The sequence below is a fragment of the Condylostylus longicornis genome, unplaced genomic scaffold (genome assembly GCF_029603195.1).
Source record: "Condylostylus longicornis isolate FDR11 unplaced genomic scaffold, ASM2960319v2 ptg000049l, whole genome shotgun sequence".
Classification (NCBI taxonomy): Eukaryota; Metazoa; Arthropoda; class Insecta; order Diptera; family Dolichopodidae; genus Condylostylus; species Condylostylus longicornis.
The window spans coordinates 2,258,568-2,279,640 of NW_026578018.1; the positions used below are offsets into that span (position 1 = coordinate 2,258,568).

At 26.8% G+C, this 21,073-nt stretch overlaps 6 protein-coding genes across 6 annotated transcripts; 3 read left to right on the forward strand and 3 right to left on the reverse strand.

Moving 5' to 3' along the window:
- Window positions 1–282: 282 nt before the first annotated feature.
- Window positions 283–3,635, reverse strand: LOC129611454 (uncharacterized). The gene is made up of 3 exons (XM_055524632.1): window positions 3,429–3,635; window positions 2,351–3,376; window positions 283–2,265 (listed from the first exon to the last, which is right to left on the reverse strand). The coding sequence occupies exons 1-3, from the start codon at window positions 3,633–3,635 to the stop codon at window positions 385–387; spliced, it is 3,114 nt and encodes a 1,037-aa protein (XP_055380607.1). The 3' UTR covers window positions 283–384.
- Window positions 3,636–5,009: 1,374 nt separating this feature from the next.
- LOC129611455 (zinc carboxypeptidase-like) lies at window positions 5,010–6,708 on the forward strand. The gene is made up of 4 exons (XM_055524634.1): window positions 5,010–5,031; window positions 5,475–5,844; window positions 5,905–6,572; window positions 6,644–6,708. Exons 1-4 carry the CDS (start codon window positions 5,010–5,012, stop codon window positions 6,706–6,708), a joined length of 1,125 nt encoding a protein of 374 aa, XP_055380609.1.
- Window positions 6,709–10,881: 4,173 nt separating this feature from the next.
- LOC129611343 (gonadal protein gdl) lies at window positions 10,882–12,051 on the forward strand. The gene is made up of 4 exons (XM_055524435.1): window positions 10,882–11,108; window positions 11,169–11,292; window positions 11,439–11,625; window positions 11,813–12,051. The coding sequence occupies exons 1-4, from the start codon at window positions 10,996–10,998 to the stop codon at window positions 11,920–11,922; spliced, it is 534 nt and encodes a 177-aa protein (XP_055380410.1). The 5' UTR covers window positions 10,882–10,995; the 3' UTR covers window positions 11,923–12,051.
- A 34-nt stretch (window positions 12,052–12,085) lies between these two features.
- On the reverse strand, window positions 12,086–13,551 carry LOC129611342 (2-oxoisovalerate dehydrogenase subunit alpha, mitochondrial). The gene has a single exon (XM_055524434.1). It carries the CDS (start codon window positions 13,527–13,529, stop codon window positions 12,225–12,227), a length of 1,305 nt encoding a protein of 434 aa, XP_055380409.1. The 5' UTR covers window positions 13,530–13,551; the 3' UTR covers window positions 12,086–12,224.
- Window positions 13,552–13,978: 427 nt separating this feature from the next.
- Window positions 13,979–18,111, forward strand: LOC129611457 (zinc finger protein 271-like). Its single transcript, XM_055524635.1, has 10 exons — window positions 13,979–14,820; window positions 14,877–14,983; window positions 15,054–15,107; window positions 15,187–15,396; window positions 15,478–15,654; window positions 16,539–17,280; window positions 17,335–17,441; window positions 17,514–17,567; window positions 17,647–17,856; window positions 17,928–18,111. Exons 1-10 carry the CDS (start codon window positions 14,096–14,098, stop codon window positions 18,107–18,109), a joined length of 2,568 nt encoding a protein of 855 aa, XP_055380610.1. The 5' UTR covers window positions 13,979–14,095; the 3' UTR covers window positions 18,110–18,111.
- A 203-nt stretch (window positions 18,112–18,314) lies between these two features.
- On the reverse strand, window positions 18,315–20,011 carry LOC129611405 (zinc finger protein OZF-like). The gene is made up of 3 exons (XM_055524548.1): window positions 19,503–20,011; window positions 19,093–19,437; window positions 18,315–19,046 (listed from the first exon to the last, which is right to left on the reverse strand). The coding sequence occupies exons 1-3, from the start codon at window positions 19,993–19,995 to the stop codon at window positions 18,565–18,567; spliced, it is 1,320 nt and encodes a 439-aa protein (XP_055380523.1). The 5' UTR covers window positions 19,996–20,011; the 3' UTR covers window positions 18,315–18,564.
- Between the last annotated feature and the right edge of the window lie 1,062 nt (window positions 20,012–21,073).

A 21,073-nucleotide genomic window follows, 5' to 3' on the forward strand; every position in this document is an offset into this window, starting at 1 on the left:
GTACATAACAAAATAAATTTATTTTTTTAAAATTTGGATCTTTATTTGTTATAAGCAATATACAATTACATACAGCAATTAAATACAGCAAAAAATGTTTATTGTAAAGCAATTAAATACAGCGTAGAAATTTCATGAAAAGAGAACTAAAGGGAAGTTTAAACTTAAGAAAACCTATATCACAATTTCTTATAAAAACCTTAAACTGAATAATATGCTTAAAAATTTAAAAACCTTAAATTATATTTGAATCATTTCATATTGTACACGATTCAAATTTTCAGTACGATAACCTTTCAGTTGGTATTATGGTATATGTATATAATAATTTGGGGTATGCATATATGCATATAGATGTTCAACGCGAATACCATAAATATTTATTCAGCAAACATAACGACTTTCGCTTTCAAATGACCAACATTCAATGCTTTTGGCTAAAATGTTACCAAAATCGCATAGAGAAATTTTTTTCCTATACATTTGATCATTTCTGATAGACTTTACAAAACTATCTAATCTTGTATTTGAGGTGCAAGATGATTTAATAAATCCTTGATACCAACTATTATTATTCTTTATCCAAGTATTATAAAACTTGATAAAAAAATCCACATGCGATTTCCATTTTTCTTGAAAATTTTTAACATTTTCACCAAATTCTTCAAAAGTGTTACTTCGATGCAACAAATCTAAATCTCGTATTATATTAAATATAGTCTCTTTTTCAACATTTAATTCTTCCAGTGATTTTTTAACCGATTTTTTGACAGTGTCCCAACATATTTTTATTTTAACAAATTGACCAAAAACATTCCGAAAAGCTGATTGTATGTTAGCATTAGAATCAGTCACTAAAATAGTAGGATTAATATGCTGATTCAAAAATTTATAACAAGAATCTTTGATTGCTTTAAATATATATTCAAAATTTTCTAAACTATCTTTAGACAGAACAGATATACCTAAGCATTTGCATTTGTTTTGATTGTTAGTTGTAGCTAAAATATAAACTGGAAATTTTAGCCATTCAATTTTTCTTGTACTATCTATATTCAAAGTTTCTATTTCAATAGCATTTTGTAAAAGTTTTTTAGATGAAATAAAAAAATTAAATTTTTCAATATTAGTTTCATACGACACAACAAACATTTTACTTTCGCAATCAGGAACTTTAGAATTATTTTTCAGCCAGTTTTCGATTTCACACAAATTTAAAGATGATGCATTAAACTTACGTTCTCTCAAAACTCCAATGTAGTTATTGACCTGTACTTTACTTGGCATGGGGGAAAAATTATTTTCGTTTAAGTAATCATATATTTGTTTCGTTTTCCAGTTAAACTCAATTAAACGATTGATTTCTTCTCTTATCTCTACTGTTAAACCACGATTTCTACATGGAATTTCATGACACGTGTGCGGTAGTCCAGATCGCACCAAAATAACATCCTCTGAATCTGCTTTAAGAAAGAGATATAATCCGCTCTCACAATTTTTGCCTCGAGAGGGAACTCTGTTACATCTATAATACCTTTTAATACCAGATTTCGATTTTGATTTTGTGGTAAAACCCCATGTTTGTTCCATTTCTACTGCCTTCTCAGCTTCCGCCAAACTTCTGAAAGTGGTTTCCTCTTTCCACATTCTGTCTGAACTTTTTCGCTTCAATTCATTTTGTGATTTCGAACTAAATTTTTTAAGTGGCAGTATATGTGATTTGTATGTATTTTTATGTTTTTTTAATTCAGGAGTTTTATGTAAAATATTTTTAGTATCAGAGGCAAAAATAGAAGTAATTTCATTTTGAACATCAGATACAGTATAATCAGCTGATTCTAACTTGATTGAACCAGAATTCTCCAAAATATTTTCTGGAATTGAATTAGAAAACCTTATAATTAACCCAAACATTTTTTGCTTAAAATTTTCAAGAGGAATTTTCGATCGAAATGAATGATCATCTTCTATTTCTTTTAAAATTAAGTCAATTGGTTTGTTCGTACTGATAAAGTTAAAGTCTACACCATCATACCAGTTTTTATTTTTGGTAACCCAATTATTATGAAAATAAGTCGTAAATTCTACGAAAATTGCCCACTCATCCAAAAACATGTTTGCTCTTGTTTCAAAATCATGTTCAGATTTAGATTTCCGTATAAACGAAATTCCGGACAATATGTTTTCCTTTTTGTTTTGATTAGGTAATAAATCTTCCATTTTTCTTTTGATTGATTTATTTACATGGTCCCAACATATTTTTACCTAAAAAATTTTGAAGTTCTGTTTTTATTTTCATATGATAAATATATTAAACTTAAATATTTTCTATGAAAGTAGGCTATTTTACCTTGCTTGTTGGAAATATATTTTTAAATGCAGTTTCCAAACTTTCGTTGCAATCTCTACAAAGATAAGTCGGCGAGTAATCAATCTGAAAATACGTTTTCGATGCCTTTATAAGAGAACGGAATATAAATTCAAAATCTTCAACTAAATCACTTTTGCAGACTGCGATACCAAAGCATAAGAACTCTTCTTTCTCTGTGATTGTGGCTCCAACTATATATACTAAATAGTGATGCCATGTAATTTTCTTTGTTCCAACTAGATTTATATGATTTACCATTAAAATGTTTTTTAAAAGACGTTGAGAGGACAAAAAAAATCTCAAAATATTATTATTAACTTCATAATTAACAATAAATGGTTCTTCTTCATTTTTTTGCTCCCTTACTGGTAATTTAAGCCAATTTGCAAGAATATCTTCTCGTAACAACGCTTCTTGTTCAAGTTGCAATATTTTTATATATTTTCTTATTTGGTGTGACTTGTTTTGTCCAAAACCCATTTCCACATTTTCAATAATTTCTTTTATTTTAAGGCCTCTTGCAAACTGATTTTTTATTTCATTTTTGATTTCATTAGGAAGTGACGACATTATTTTTCTATCAATTGCTTGCAAATTTTTTTTAAGTATTTTTTCACAAGAATGATTCGATCTCGATCTATACAATATATATTCATTTATGTAATTATTTTTGAATGTCATAAGTTTCATTGCACAGGCTTCTCCTCTTGATCTTACTTTATTACATCGAAAATATTTTTTGCAACCTTTTTTTGTGTAAAATTTCTTTTTTAAACTCCACGTATTTTCTTTTTTGATGTAATTTTCCATTTCTCTTTCAGTTAGAAATATCTTTTCAATTCTCCAACCTTTTTGGTGAAGATATTTCTCAGAATCTGAAAATTTAATTTTGGATGAAACTGAAAATTTAACTTTTGATGTACATTCGTCTTTCAAATTTTTGGAAATACCATCGCACTGACTTGAAGAAACATCACATTGATTTAAGTTTGTACCACTAGTATCCTTAAATTTCTTGAAATGAATTTTTTTCAAATTCAGATAAAAGTAAAATTACCGCATAACAGCTAGCTTCAATGTGTTCCTCAATATGAGCTGTAAAATTAGCCAATTGTTTGAATATTTGTAAACAAAATTCACACCGAAACATAACTGATAAGCCATCTTTATAAATTTCACCGCATTTTTGACCCAAGTAAGTATTTTCCACCTCAACAGAAGTAACAGAACTATTACATGTTTTAGACTCCGAACTTTTAATCATTACTTAATTATGAGATGAATTAAAGATAATCTAAATAATTAATGATACCATTTATAAATAAAATAATAATTTGAAAACTATTTTAAACGTCACCATACTGTCAACTTTCTAAACATAATTTTCTGCCTGTACAAAGCAAATGTAAGGCCGTAACTGAAATTACCGTGCACTTAACATAAGAATAATTGAGCTTTAGTATACATATCTGAGTCAACGAACTACGGAGCAATAACAGCCAGAAACAAGGCCAAGAAATAATATTGTAAAATTACATACATATATAAAATTGTTAATAATATATTTAAGAAGTTTTCTGACATAAATGCCAAAATATCTTCTTTGGAATTCAAATATTTATGTAAACTATTAAATATAGAAAACAGTGAAGTTCTTCAATTAAAAGTTATTTACAATAAATAAAGCGATTTCGATTAAATAAAATTGAATTCAATTGAATCGAAAAATTTAAAGAATAATTCAAATAAAGCTTTTTTTTAGTGAATGCACTATAAAAAATATTAAGCTTTTTTATATCGGTTTTAAAAGATTTAATATGTAATAAAATATTTAAATACGCAAAAAATGTGATGTATGGCACATGTAATGATGGCCCCCTAAATTACGGGACAATTTTTAATTTGGCGCATATTTTTTTTAGTATAATTTGCATATTATGAATTTAATTTTTGAAAATATTTCGAGATAAAAGATATTATAAATATTCTTATGCAATATCCAACGAAAAACTTTATATTTTAATAATCAAATTAATTAAAAGAACAATTTTTTTTTTGTTTTTGATTGTCATAAACAGACAGATTTAGAGTAATACAAAAAAATAGAAAAATTTCATACGAAAACGAAATTTACGTCAAATGTCTTACTATTGTCACAAGTATATCAAAAAATTATTATACTACAACTTATTTGTAGATTTTTTGTATTCAATAATAATTTAATATTATACAATTGTAAACACTGGTTTATTGCCTTGATGAAATGCTGTAGAAAATATGTATTGTTAAAGAATTTATAGACACGAATCATTTAAATTGGTTTGTGTATGTAATAATTACCTTTATTTTATTTTTTTACGGTATATCTATATCGTAAAAATGCATCAATATTTATGCATTAACTCTTAGATTTTCTTTTGTAGCAAAGATGAATGCAAAACTAAGAGTTAATAACGTTATTGTAATATTATATAAAATTTTAACATACTTTTTTTATATGTATATATATATTATAACTCTTATTACACCTATTATATAACATTATGCAAAAATAAAAACATTGGATTTTATCTTAGTAACTACAACATTTTATTTCATTTAACTTAATTAGGTCAATAACTATTATTGTTTTAGAAGTATGTACCATTATAAAGTACACCGTAATTTATTGTTTTTTTTTTATCAAAATTTTCCAAATACAATTGGATTATAATTAAAAAAAAAAATACTAACTCGGCTGGATATAGAAAGGCATGATTACGTTTGTACCTATCTATTATCCGAATACCCTTTTTTTAGATAAAACAAAATTTTCATGCATTACTATTTAAATAAGCATAGCTTACACAGACAGTTTTAGTTTATTTCCAAGTAAACTTCTTAACAGTTAATTATTAATTGTCTTATTTATTTAAATACGAAATGAATTTGCAAAACTATTTTGTTTTAATTTTAATTTTTGCAAATATAATATCGTCTTATGGCGAAAAACATTCTTACAGAAACTTTAAAGCTTACAATGTTCAACCTACTACTGAAGAGCACATTCTTGTTTTAAAAAAATTAGAAAATGAAATTCAAGACCGAAATTTAATATTTATAGATTCAACCCTCACTTCTAAAAGAAGCAATAATATTATTGTATCACCGCAAGAAGAAGATAATTTTCAATCTTTATTAACAAAACATAATATTACATTTCGATTGTATGATGAAAATGTTCAAGAAACTTTAGATCAAGAAGAGAAAATATTAGGGAGATCAAATTCAAAAAAACAATACGATTGGACAACCTATCATACTCTAGAAGAAACATATGACTGGATGAAAAATTTGAGTAATACATATCCAGAATATATTGAACTTTTATCAGCAGGTTCTACATATGAAGGTCGAGAAATTTTAGGAGTAAAAATATCATATAAAAGCGAAAATAATAAGGGTGTTTTAATTGAAGGTGGAATACATGCAAGGTTGATTTACATAAAAGTCTATTTCAATATTTAAAGTAAAAATTTTTAAATAATTTGTAGAGAATGGATAAGTCCAGCAACAACTACTTACATTTTAAATGAATTACTTCACAGTACTGATTCTAGAATTCGTTATATTGCCGAAAATTTTAATTGGTATATCTTTCCACATACAAATCCTGATGGATACGTTTATACGCATACGAAAGATCGTTTATGGAGAAAAACACGTTCATATAATGGAAATTATCGATGTTTAGGAGTAGATCCTAATCGCAATTTTGATTATCATTGGAATGAACAAGGAACTTCTTCGAATCCTTGTTCAGATGCTTATGCTGGAAAGGAACCATTTTCAGAAATTGAAACTAGAACATTTTCTAATTTTATAAGTAGTCTACGTGGAAAAATTAATATATATATTTCATTTCATTCATATTCTCAATTATTACTATTTCCATACGGTTATACAGATAAAAGGGCACCAAATCATGATGATTTACAAAAAATTGGTGATATTGCAGCCAGTGCGTTATCAAAAAGATATGGAACACAGTATAAAGTTGGAAATATTTATGAAACAATTTATCCTGCGTCTGGATCAAGTATCGAATGGGCTTATGATATTGAAAATATCAAATTATCCTACTGTTATGAACTACGACCAAAATCAAGTTCTTTTGGCTGGAACGGATTTATTTTGCCACCAAACCAGATCATACCTACTGGTAAATTTAAAATTAATTTTTGTGTTAATATTAATTATTATTTTGATAATTATAAATATTTACACCAACAGGTCAGGAAATTATAGATTCATTAATAGCACTGCTTGATGAAGGAAAACGATTAAATTACTTTTAAAATTGATTACATATTGACAATCAATTTGGAAATCAATACTTAATGTGAATCCAAAAAATTTTTTACAAATAATATAAAATTTTTTACACTTAGTAATAAGCATAATAAAAAAAAAATTGAGAACATCAATTATATTATTAATTCGGAAAATGGAAAAAATACTATATTAAAAAAGTGCCTGCCAAAAATATTTTCAAATTTTATAATCTAAATTTTTAATTATTTAAATTCAATAAATTTTAATAATCTTTATAACTACAATTTTTTTTCATTTGGTGGACAAACTGCCTAGAGCCCTAGACAATTAAAACTTTTTGTTGTCATAAAGTCGGAATTGTAAAAAGGAAAAAAATTGTTAAACGAAAAAAGAATTCGGGAAGTTAAATTAATACTTTTATCATTTCAATTAAATACTGTTTATTTACATATTTAAAATTTCTTAATTTTAATATTCATTGCAGTCTAAAGACCAAACCCTAATGTACTTAGCTACTATTTTATTGAAGCTTTCTATTGATATTTTTTTACGATATAATTGATCATTTTTGAATGATTTTACAAATCCTCCTAATTTTGTATTTGTCATAGGGGACGAAATATTATATCCTTGAAACCAATTTGTATTTGCTATAATCCATTCTTCATTAAAATAATAAATGAATTCCTTATATTCTGACCACTTGCTCTTAAAATTCATTAGTGCTTTATCAAACTCTAATTTGGATACACATTGATGGAAATTTTCTAAATCTTTTTGGATTTTGCCACTATTTTCCTTTGAAACTAAAAATTCATCCAATTTTTTTCTTATTTTCTTTCGAAATATATCCCAGCATATTTTAACCTCTCCTTCTTTAAACGTATTTTTAAATGCTAATTGTAAATTGTAATTTGTGTCAGTAACTAAAATCCTTGGATTTATTAGGTATTCAAAGTTTTTCAAAACTCCCTCTTTTAATGATCTGAATATGAAATTAAAATTACTCTCTTTATTATTATAGCAAACTGCTATACCTAAAGAATAAAAATTAAACTGATCATCACTTGCCCCAAGAAAATATACTGAAAATTGTATCCACTCTAATTTATGTATATCATCAATATGGATACTTTTAATGTTAAGCCCATTTTTAAGTAACTTTTTCGATGAAAATAAAAATTGATATTGTCCATTTATACACTCATATGCTACGATAAACATTTTATTATCATTATCAGGAACTTCTGTACAATTACTTAACCAGTTTTTCAATTGTTCTTGATCCAAATTTGATGCACCATATTTTCGTTCTCTCAATACAGCTAAATAATTACTAATTTGTGTTTTTGTAGGTGGTGATTTATAATTTTGTTCTTGAATATAATCTAATATTTGTGATGGTTTCCAACTTAAATCATTTAGTCTTTCTATTTCAGCGCGTATTTCTTTTTCTATTCCACGGCTTTTAAATGCTATTTCATGACAATTATGTGATAAACCAGATCGCATCAAAATTACTTCAGTGCAATCTGATTTCAAAAATAAATATATGCAAGCATTACATTGTATTCCACGAAAAGGCACTTTATTGCAACGAAAATATATTTTTGTTCCAGCTTTTGTTCGATTTTTTGTTGAAAGACTCCAAATTTTTTCTGATTCAACTACTTTTTCTGCATCAGCCAAGCTATTAAAGGTCATTTCTTCTCTCCATAATTTTTCAGACCTTTTTTTTCTTTCTCTCTGGGAACTCTTTACGGCTGCAGTTTTAGTATTAATTGTTGTCTTATAACTTGTCTTAGGTCCTTTCTGTTTCATTTCAATTAGCTTCGAATTATTGTCTTGGTTAGTTTGATTTACATTATATTCTAAATTATTTATCGAATGTTCTTCAGGAAAAAATTCAGAGTTTACAATATTTAATTGGATTGAGGAATTAACACTTCCTACATTAGTAAGAAAACCTGACAACACAGCAATCCATTCTAAAAATTTGCACTTAAATAGCTGAAAAGGAAGTCTTTCTCTGAATTGTTCATCATTTTGAATTTTTTTAATAAATTGATCAATAGTTCTGTTACTTCTTATAATATCTCTATCTATTCCTTCATACCAATTAAAATTTTTATCAATCCATTCTTGATGAAAATAAGTTATAAATTCAACATATAAAGCCCATTTATTTTCAAAATCATCAATTGCTTCCTTAAATTCTTCAAACGTATTTGACTTTTGGATAAGATCCAGTTCGCTCAAAATTTCATCTTTTTTATTGTGGTGTTCTGGAAGCAAATACTCTAATTTAATTTTTAGCTTATTTCTTACGTGATTCCAACAAATTTTTACTTTCGAGTTTGTGCCATCAAACACATTTTTAAATGCTTTTTCAACATTTAAATTCGAATCTCTAATAAGCACCGATGGAGAAAGGTTTTCCTTAAAATAATTTTGACATGCATCTTTTAAAGAATTAAATACAAAATTAAAATCAACAACTTCATCCTTTTGACATATTGCAATCCCAAAACACTTAAATTGATTATTAGAGTCAATAGTACCTGGGAAGAATATTGAATATGTATGCCAATTCAACTTTTTTCCACCATTAATATTAATTACTTCAGTATTAATTGCATTAGACAACAAGTGTCGCGAAGATATAAAAATTCTTAAAGAGTTTTCATCGCTTTCACAGTTCACAACAAATGCCTGATGATGTAACTCTGGAAAACTTGCATTATTTCTAATCCATTCTTCAATTTCTGTTTTCAAAGATTTTTCTTTCTTAATTTTTAAAAGTTTTAAAAAGTGTTTAACCTGCCCGGATTTTACCTTATATTCATTTTCTGCTGTATGTATTACATCTTTTAGTTTCATTCCCTTTTCATACAGATTTTCAATTTTCAATTTAGTTTCGGTGGTTATTCGAGAATTGGATTGTAAAGAACTTATTCTATCACAAGTATGATCAGATTTGGATTTATAAACTTCACATTTTCCAATTTTTTCATTTAAAAAATATAACATAGATGATGCACATTGCTGGCCACGAAATTTAACACGATTACATCGATAATACTTTTTTATGCCTTTTTTGGTGAAATTTTTGTGTAAAAAACTCCATATTTTTTGGGATAATATGTAATTTTGAGCATCAATTTCATTTGAAAAAATTTTGTCTAATTGCCACTGAATCTTATCTGCATTACGTCGTTTTGTTGTAATTTTTACTTTTAGCGACCTTTTTTTTTCCGGTATTTCGGAGTTTATTTTTAAACATTTTCTTTTTCTTAGGTTTCTTTCAGTTTCGTTTAACTTAGTAAAAGTAATATTGGCAACACGGGAAATTTCATCAAGCAATTGATTCTCTGGGTTTTTTGATTCAATTTTTTTATTAATGCAATCTGACTCACTCTAAAAATAAGAAGCTTTTCTTAAGCCATACACAGTTTAAATTTATTTTAATAAGAGTATACTTACTGGATTATATAGTATTTCTTTTTCAACTTTACATGATTTTATTGTACTGTCGTAGTCGAAAACATGATTACGAAAGAAATCGAAATTTTCAAATACAAGTGAACAATTTAAACATTTATAAAAAAAATTAGAATCTTTCCTATATATTTGTCCGCATTTTTCTCCTATATACCCGGGAATATCCACACACTCCGTTACCATTTCCCTATAAAAAGAAATTTCCTTAAGTTTAATTTACCCAATATTTTTTTAAGTTAAGATAATGGTAATAAAGCACTTACTGTATATATATATATATGTGGATGTATGTACGTGTTTACTTATTTTACTTTTTTGTTTATATACTTTCACATAGGTATGTAAGTTTATTGTAAATAAATAAACAAAATTTCAAAAATATTAAATATCTTTTTCCACAAATGTTTTGCGTGTATTTTTAATATTTTTAAAAATATATAAATTTTTACATATGAGAGTTTATATTAATTTTTTATTAAATATGAGGAATATACTAATTTAATATTTTTGAGTTTACATTTAAGATGCTGAACTTATGTTTTCATGAAATAATATGCACAAATGTACCATACCTATACATAACCATAATTTTTTTTCACCACAAACTTCAAAGTCAAAATGAAAGTTGAAGAATGAGAGCTATTTTGTCATTCTTCATCTATTAAAATTTTGACAATCTCTGAAGTTTACAAATAAATAACAATTAATTTTTGCATTTAGCATGTAATATTTATATTTTTCTTAATTCTTAAATTCTTGTTGCAAAAGAAAATAATAAATATAATCACTTCACTAATACAAATTTTACAATGGAGGAAGATGAAGATTTATCACCAGAATTTCTTCAAAAGAAGTTGTATTTTTTTTTGGACCATCTTAAATCAATGCATTCAGCTTTACCAGAAATATATCAGATGAGAATGTTAGCTAAAATAAATTATATAGCTTTATTTTATTTATAAATAGTATATTTAATTCACAGATCTTATGAGCTTCTTACTGTACTTGCGAATTCTTTAATGAATGATACATTATTTAAAATTGTTAAAAGTTTAATGGAAATACAACATGTAACAGAAAAACATTTGAAACAACTGCGTGAACAAGTAAGAAACAAAAATATTGATTTCTGTAAAAGCGTATAAAATTCTTTAAGATTTCTAAATTATATAAAGCATGTGTATGTATAAAATTATTATAAGCTTATAAAATTAAATTCGCACGTATAAATTTAAACCGAAAGTTTTTTTAGGTTGAAAACGAAAATCAGTTGGAAATTGAACAATGGAAAGAAAAAATTTCAGATACAGAAGAGCTAGAACATATAATTACTTTACTTAAAATAAAACATGAAAAAAAATTAAAAGAAACTGATATAAAATTGATTCAACATCTTGATCAGAAAGTTCGAGATCAACAATCAACATTGGAAAAAGCCGGTAAATTTGCTAAAATTTATAAATTTAAATATACACTTCAAAAAATATAATATATATATTAAATATATATGTTTATATTTAATATATATACATATATTTAATATATATGTATATATTTTTGTATGTTTACATATAAAAATTTATTCTGATAATCTTATTAAATTTTAAAACAAAAACAAAATTATAGGAGTTCCAGGTTTTTTTGTGACTGAAAATGCAAAAGACATAAAAATTCAGATGCATCTCTTAGATTTTATATTAAGATTAAGTCAATTGAAATACAATCCAAATAAATAATTAGGTACCTACAATAATAAATCCAATATAATGTAATCTGCAGTAAATGTTATAAACTTAAAAGTTAGTATAAGTTATTTACATTTATATAATAAGAATAACAAGATAGATAATACCTATGTATGTATGCATATGTAGCTATGTGTAATAAATAAAATTCATGTTTGATATTTTTTTTAACAAAGAAAAAAATTTATTTTCTATTAAAAAATTTAAAACCTAATAAATGCATTAAAATTTTTATATTTTACTATAAAAAATTTCTGAAACCTATATACATATATACATAATATGTAAATGCATCATTTAAAATTTTTTAAAGGATAATGTTCTTTATGTCTTCTAAGATGTTCTTCCAATTGTTTACTCTGTTCATTTAGTATATTTGGTTTTTTGTAATATACATCTTCAAACAATTCTTTCCAATTTGGTTTTAATTTTTTTTCTGAAAGTGCAATTTGTGCCATAATTTGTTTTTTGGCGTTTTTTACAAAATTTACTTCCATTTCTTCATCAAACCAATTCTTTTTAGCCATATAGTTTTTCAGTTTATTGATTGGATGTTCTATAGTGTTCCATATTTCAACTTCTTCAAGGGAACGATAAGAAGAACTATCATCTGAAGTAGAATGATGTCCTACTCTATAAGCGAGTGCTTCAAAAATTATTGGTTTATTATTTTTGAGGACATATTCTCGAGCTTCTTTCATAGCACTATACACTGCTAAAATATCAGTACCATCAACTCTAATTGTCGCCATTCCATAGCCAGATGCTCTACCCGCTATACCGTCACCCTTATATTGTTCGAACGATGGGGTTGAAATAGCGAAACCATTATTCCTGCAAAACAAGATTATGGGACACTCTAAGGTACTAGCAAAGTTAAAGGCAGCATGAGTATCACCCTCAGAAGCTGCACCTTCTCCAAAATAACACACTACAATATTTTTATTATTTTTATTTCTTTTAAAAGCATAAGCTGCACCAACGGCTTGTGGAATTTGTGTAGCTAAAGGACTAGAAATTGTCACAAAATTTAATGCTTTACTTCCATAATGAACCGGCATTTGTTTACCGCGTCCATCATCATCTACATTTCCATAACATTGATCTATAAATTGCGACAAAGTAAAGCCTCGCCATACTAAAATACCAGCTTCACGATATTGACCGTATATCAAGTCATCTGATTCTAGAGCAGCTGCACTTCCAACATGAGAAGCTTCTTCTCCAAAATTTGTCATATAAAAAGAAATTCTGCCTTGTCGTTGCGATTCGTATAAAATTTTATCTAATGTGTTTAACAAAACCATACTTTCAAACATTTTAACTACAAAGTCTTTATCAAGATTTGGTGCAACAGCTCCATCTTCTACCTCTCCTTTTGAATTTATTATTCTAAATATAGGAACAGGTGGTATACTTTCTGGAAGTGTTATACTCGAGTTAATAACAAACGGTGCTTTTGCTCCAGGAAATGATGCCAAATCAGTAGATTTTTGTTGTTGAATCATTTGAGAAACGAAAAAAGTTCTTTTACTCAAGGTTCTACATGATCTTGATAATATTAAACCTATTTTTGGACACTCTTTCAATATGAACATTTTATACTTCGACAAATCGACACTTCACGTAATTTAAAATTAATTAATAAGAATCATATAAGAACAGTATTACCAAATAGTACCACGTATAAATTATACCAGTCCACGCGGCAGTGTACTAATTAAAAAGTTGGCATTATTTCTCAACTCATAAATTAATATATGTTTCTTTTTTGTTTATTATTGCTTATTAAATTGGCTTATTTCGTATTCCAAAATGATTTAATATAAACAGTCCACATAAATATTCCGCTATATTAAAAAAAATTATCTTCTAGTTAGTAAATTTTAGCTTAAACTTCATTTTTAAAATTAAAATTCAGCTTTGTTTTTTTTTTAAATCGAATTATTTTACGCAATATTTTTACAACTGGTAATACCTATGTAGCCTTGTTATGCTTTTTGTATGTGTATTACGTCAATTAATCTTTTTTGTTTTGATGTAGGTACTTGATATTTCCAATTGAATATAATTATAGATATTGCCTGTATAAAGTATAGCTATAATAAATCTACTGATGAGTATTGAATCCATCCATGTATCCTAATGATTAAAAAGCGGAAGTATGATGGAAAACAATCCTTTGAATCTAAAAAATATTATTGAAATCAAAGAGGAGAAAACAGATACTGTTACCGAAGATGGCAAAATATCTGAAACGGATGAAGTGTCTATTCTCGCTTTAAGCTATGGTGAAGTGTTTATTGTTGAAAATAATCAAGGAGGTTCTCTAATGTGGTGGATCAGTTGCAATGTTTGCCAAGTCAGGTTTAATAGCTGTGAAAATTTTTTAGAACATGCTATTAATATGCATTTGAACAAAAAAACAAAGGAATATTTAAAAACTGAAAATGAAAATGTATGTGATGAAGATCCGCAAAATATTTGTGTTGAAAGCAAAAATATCATAGAGACAATAATAGATAACGAAAAAAGTTACAAAGTGGAAGTATTAGATGGTGAAAACAGTAATAATGAACAAACAGACTCAGAAGCAAAAAAAAAAATCGGCATAGAAATTGAATTGGAAAATATTCCAACACAATCAATCAATAGGCTAAAAACAAACGTAAAAGTTTCACATCAAAGCAGTAAAAAAAATGATGACGAAAAAGTTGAAAAGCATATTTGTCCACATTGTGATAAAAGTTATTCAACAAAAAGTAGACTGAAAGATCACATAGCTTCTCATTTAGGATTAAATCCGTGTTTTAAGTGTGAACAGTGTGGTGCTTGTTTGAAAAGTAAATCAACATTAAAATCTCATATGAGAATTCACACTGGAGAAAGGTTTAAAAAGAGATTAAGAACGTAATAATATAATTATTTTTACTTAAATATTTTAGACCTTTCAAGTGTAATTTGTGCTCAAAAACTTTTCGAGCTAGGCCAGGTCTAATAAATCATATGATCGTACATACAGGAAAGAAAAATTTTCCTTGTTCATTTTGTGGTAAGTGATAATCATGAAAAATATTGTTATTAATTAACCATTGAATAATAGAATTTTTTTTTTGATACAGGGAAGCTTTTCCAAACACGAGATCATAAAGAGAGGCATGAGATAATACACACTGGTTAGTACCTATAATTATATTAGTTACTTAGAATCTGAGAGTATGTCAAGGCACCTTTTCAAAATGTTTTTTATTCAAGGTGAAAGGCCTTTCCAGTGTGAAGAGTGTGGCGATCGATTTCAAACTTCTTCTTCTTTAACAGAGCATAACAAAAGACACAGAAATTTTAGGCCGTTTGTCTGCGAAATATGTGAAAAATCATTCTTTAATAATCAACAGCTGATGCTTCATAAAGTTGTTCACTCAAACGAAAAAAATTTTGTATGCAAAATTTGTGGAACTAGTTTCGGTTAGTTTTGAAATTTCAAAATACTCATACAGACATTTTGTGACCTTCATACATTTACATACATATATATTTTAAATTTAGGTAGAAAAAAGAATTTAAGAACACATGAACGAATTCACTCTGAATCAAAAGACTATAAATGCAAAATTTGTGATGAAAGTTTTCAAACGTATGCTGCCATTAATTACCATATTAAAAAAAAACACGAATTTGCTCCACTTAGTTATAACTATACTCCAATAGGACCCAGAGGACGAAAATGAATTATATGTATGTGTTAAATAAAAAGAAATTAATTTTAATAGTAATAATATTTTTTTTTATATGTGAATTATTTCGTAAACATGTTGTTTTAGAACATTTTCTATAAAGTGATGATTTTGGTCATCAAAGAAATATATGAAAACACATCGTGGCCATTGGATGCAGTAAGCATTACAAAATATTAGCGTGATATATTAATGAAATATTTTGTTTTAGAATGAACAATTATGTGAAACTCAATTAATCGTGCGGAAGTATACGACAATAAACCACCTATTTCAGTGAGTAATAACCAAAATATTAATTAAAATTTGGTAAGAATTATAATAGTTTTAGAACAATTTTATGTCAGAAATTCAAAAATTTAATAAAAGGCCACTGCAGAAAAGTGTACCGCGATTGGTAACAGCCATTATAAGTCTGTACAAAATATTAAACAAAAACATTATGTTTATTTTTAAGGGTAATAAGGTAGAAAATATTGTGATATTAAAATACGTACATATGTATATTTAATTTCAATTTATAAAATAAATTTACAAAAAAAAATAAAGAGTTTTGTTAAAATTTGATTTTTTTACATATATTTCAAATTAATAAATTTTTTAGGGCGAGATAAAAGAAAAATTCGCTCCGGTTACGGCTTTGACAATCCTTGTAACAAAGAAAAAGACAACTAGAAAGAATTCAGCTTCATTCATTCATTTCTTTTTTAAGATGTTCCTTCCTTTAATATTTCTAATTCGTTCTATGTAGTTACAAATGTCAATAATTTTTTTGTTTTGTTTTTACATATGCAAGGCGGTTAGATGCTTACAATTGAATACAATGTCGGGTATAGTATAATAATTTCACTATTGTAGACTAATGATTAAAAGCTGTAAGAATGGAAAACAATCCTTTGAATATCAAAAATATTATTGAAATCAAAGAGGAGAAAACAGATAATGTTACCGAAGATGGCAAAATATCTGAAACGGATGAAGTGTCTATTCTTGCTTTAAGTTATGGTGAAGTGTTTATTGTTGAAAATAACCAAGGAGGTTCTTTAATATGGTGGATCAGCTGCAATGCTTGCCAAGTTAGGTTTAATAGCTGTGAAAATTTTTTAGATCACGCTATCAATATGCATTTGAACAAAAAAACAAAGGAATATTTAAAAACTGAAAATGAAAATGTATGTGATGAAGATCCACAAAATATTAGTGCTGAAAGCAAAAATATCAATATCGAAGAGACAATAATAGATAGCGAAAAAAGTTACAAAGTTGAAATATTGGATGATGAAAACAGTAATAATGGACTAACAGACTCAGAAGCAAAAAATAAGATAGGCATGCCATTACAAATTGAAGTGGAAAATATTCCAACACAATCAATCAATAGGCTAAAAACAAAAGTCAAAGTTTCACATCAAAAAAGTAAAAGAAATGATGACAAAAAGGTTAAAAAGCATCTCTGTCCACATTGTAATAAAAGTTATTCAACAAAAAGTATATTGAAAGATCATATAGCTTCTCATTTAGGATTAAATCCGTCTTTTAAGTGTGAACAGTGTGGTGCTTGTTTAAAAAGTAAATCAACTTTAAAGTCTCATATGAGAATTCACACTGGAGAAAGGTTTAAAAAGAGATTAAACGTAATAATATAATTATTTTTCCTTAAATATTTTAGACCTTTCAAGTGTAATTTGTGCTCAAAAACTTTTCGAGCTAGGCCAGGTTTAATTGGTCATATGATCGTGCATACAGGAAAAAAAAACTTTCCTTGTTCATTTTGTGGTAGGTATTAATCATTAAAAATATTGTCATTAACCGATCATTATATAATAGTGTTTCTTCTTTTTATTACAGGAAAACTTTTCCAAACTCGAGATAATAAAGATAGGCATGAGATAATACATACTGGTTAGTACCTTTAATTGTGTTAGTTTCCTAAGATCTAAAAGCTATTCAAGGCACATTTTTGAAATGTTTTTTATTCAAGGCGAAAGGCCTTTCCAGTGTGAAACCTGTGGTGATCAATTTCAAACTTCTTCGACTTTAGCAGAGCATAACAAACGACATAGAAATTTTAGACCATTTGTCTGTGAAATATGTGAAAAATCGTTCTATAACAATCAACAGCTGATGCTACATAAAGTTGTTCACTCAAATGAAAAAAATTTTGTATGCAAAATTTGTGATGCTAGGTTCGGTTAGTTTTGAAATTTTAAAATAATCATACAAACATTTTGAACTACATAAATTTATATATTGTAAATTTAGGTAGAAAAAAGAATTTAAGAACGCATGAACGAATTCACTCTGAATCAAAAGACTACAATTGCAAAATTTGTGATGAAAGTTTTCAAACGTATGCTGCCATTAATTACCATATTAAAAAAAAACATGAATTTGCTCCACTTAGTTATAACTATACTCCAAAAGGTCCCAGAGGACGAAAATAAATTACATGGGTTATATAAAATGAGATATAAAGATTATTGATAACCGATTAATTGTGTAAACAGGATTGAGAAAATTAAAACAAATAAGACGAATACACAATAAAATTTCATTAAAAACTCCTAACAGAATAATGAAGAAATAAGTATTTATTATTCTGATTTAGGTAAACAAATACATGAAAAAGACGGCAACTGAAACACAAAGAATACAAGCTGGCACAACATACTTGTGATAGAGCCAATTGTACCGTATTGATGAGTGAAACCTGTTATAACAGTACAAGACCAAGGGCTCAAAATTAAAATAATCTAATATTTTACACATTTTCTTTATAATTTAGTGACGCTGCAGCTCATTTGAAAGTAATTTTTAAAGGTTTAATAAAAAATTTAATAAGTTAATAAAAAAAGTTTTGTTTCAATCAATAAAAATCAAATACATTTTTTAAAGCTATTTAAACATTTAGATCTTGAGATTTAATTTGAACATCTTCCACTATATTGTGAGACTTCATATGAATTTCTTCTGCTAAATTGTGAGATTTCATATGAGCATATAAACCCGAACCTTGTGCGTAAGCTTTGCCACATATTTTGCAATGATATTTTTTTATACCTAAATGTAGATTTTTGTGCTTTCGCAGAGCCGGACCGCTATTAAATTTGGCATTGCAAGTTAAACATTCATATGGCTTTGCATCTGTGTGTGTTATTTTATGATCCCTAAGATAAGTATGATTATAAAACTTTTTGCCACAAATATCACATTCATAACGCCTATCATTATTATGCCTTTTTATATGATTTTGTAGTAAACTATTCCTTTGAAATGCTGTACCACATTGCTCACATATAAAAGGTTTTTCCCCCGTATGAATCCGCTCATGAATTTGAATTCCTTGCGCTCGAAATAACTTATTACAAAACCGACAAGCCACTAAAATAAAAAATTTTGTAAATATACATAGTTACTATTTTAATACCTTTTGGTGTCAAATGAGTTTTCCTAACATGTTCTGATAAACTTGTTTTTGAGTAAAAAGCTGCTGAACATTGACTACATGAAAATTCTTTTACACCAGAATGGGTTTTCATATGCGCATCGAGGTAATATTTTGATCTAAAAGTTTTGTCACACAATAAGCATGGAATTTTTTCCTTGTGTGCCCGGTCTCTATGATTTCTATATTGCCTTTTCTGATCATTTCCAAAAGTTTCATGGCATACTTTACATTGGTAAACTTTGCCATCCGTTCTTAGGTTCTCATTTAAACGTCTTCGAAATGTTGTGGATTTTTCAAACGTTTTACTGCATTTCATATTTCGTTCTAACGATACAAAAGTAGGTACCAAATTCATTAATAAAATTTAAATTTTGATAAAAAAATTTAACCTTTTATTTGATTGTCTAGAATAGATACATTTTCGTCTCCTGCTTCAGTTTCACTTTCTTTCGACAAATCACCAATTTCAGTAATATCTTCTGAGTAACTTTCTTCCTCAACTTCATCTCTTTTATTTACTATATCATTATTTTTTTCTGAATGACATTCATTTCTAAAATCATTGTCAGTGTAATCACTTTTTGACTCTGTTTTAATATATATTATTTTCTCCTTATTTAAGTGCATATTAGTTGCATGATTTAAAAACAAATCGAAACTATCAAATCTGTCTTTGCAAATGTTGCAATTGATCCACCATATAAAATTTTCTTCTTGGTTTTCGGCGATGAACACTTCACCACAACTAAAGGCATCATGAGAAATTTCAACTTCTAATATTTTGACACTTTGACTATCATCATTTTCTAATTCTTCCTTTATTTTAATATGATCTTTTTGTAAAAACAAATCCTTGCCTTTGAGAAACATCGATTCATCCATTTAGAAAATGCTTAATGTTGATTCAATAACAAAAATTTTGGCATTTAAAGATTAGAAGTATAGAGGTATATATACACACTTCAAAATATCAAGATTTGCTTGACAGTTTTAACGTCTGAAAATATGAGGTCATCGGGGAGAAAATTTGGTTTTTTTGAAATTTAGCACTATTGTTTTTGAATTTTATGATTACTTTTAATTTGTTTTTTTTTGCGTTTTTTCACAAGAGAAAACATAATACAGTAGAACCTCCATAAGTTGACTACTCAAGGCCGGAATAAAACTGGTCATCATATAGAGGTGGTCAAATTACAGAAAAAATTTTTTTTTGCATTTCGTTATAATGTAAAATACAAAATATTTAAGTGATTTATACTACTTAATATAAGCACAACAATGCAAATAAAAACCTTTTTTCCCAATGACCTATTTTTAATAATGGCAGCAGACACACACGAACTTTGTAAATTATTAGAGAATATCGTATATAACACAATTTAATTGTCAGCAGTATCTAATTTTACACTATCAAAGTTTGTTTACGATTTTTTTTTTGATTCGATTAAAGTGTAAACGTTCGTTGTTTGATGGAAAAATAATAGGTCTGTCTAGGATAAAACTTGAAAAAACTTTAAAAAGAGAAACAATGACGAACTTTTTCTCAAAAAAAAAATCTCATTTAAAACAAAAAATAAACCAGACGGAAAACTTGGAAAAATTTTTAAAAACTTTATAAATATATGATCAACGGCAAATTTCAAAATATTTATCAAACAAAAGCAAATATTTTTTGGTTACACCAAAAACCGAAAATTTTGGTTTTGGAATACAAGTGTGAAACTTAAAAAAAACCATTTGTGAGCCTATTTTGGTTATTTTATTTTTAATTGAAAAATTTTGAATAAAAAGTTATTGTTGATGAAAAATTTTTTTTTCAAAAATAAAAACTTCTGAAATAACAAAGAAAAACATACATATGTTTCGACACCTGTAAGATTTTAAAATTTTTTAAAACACTAAATTTTCATCACTTCTCCCATTTTTGTTCAAAAAGTTTACAAACCTAATATTCCATTCA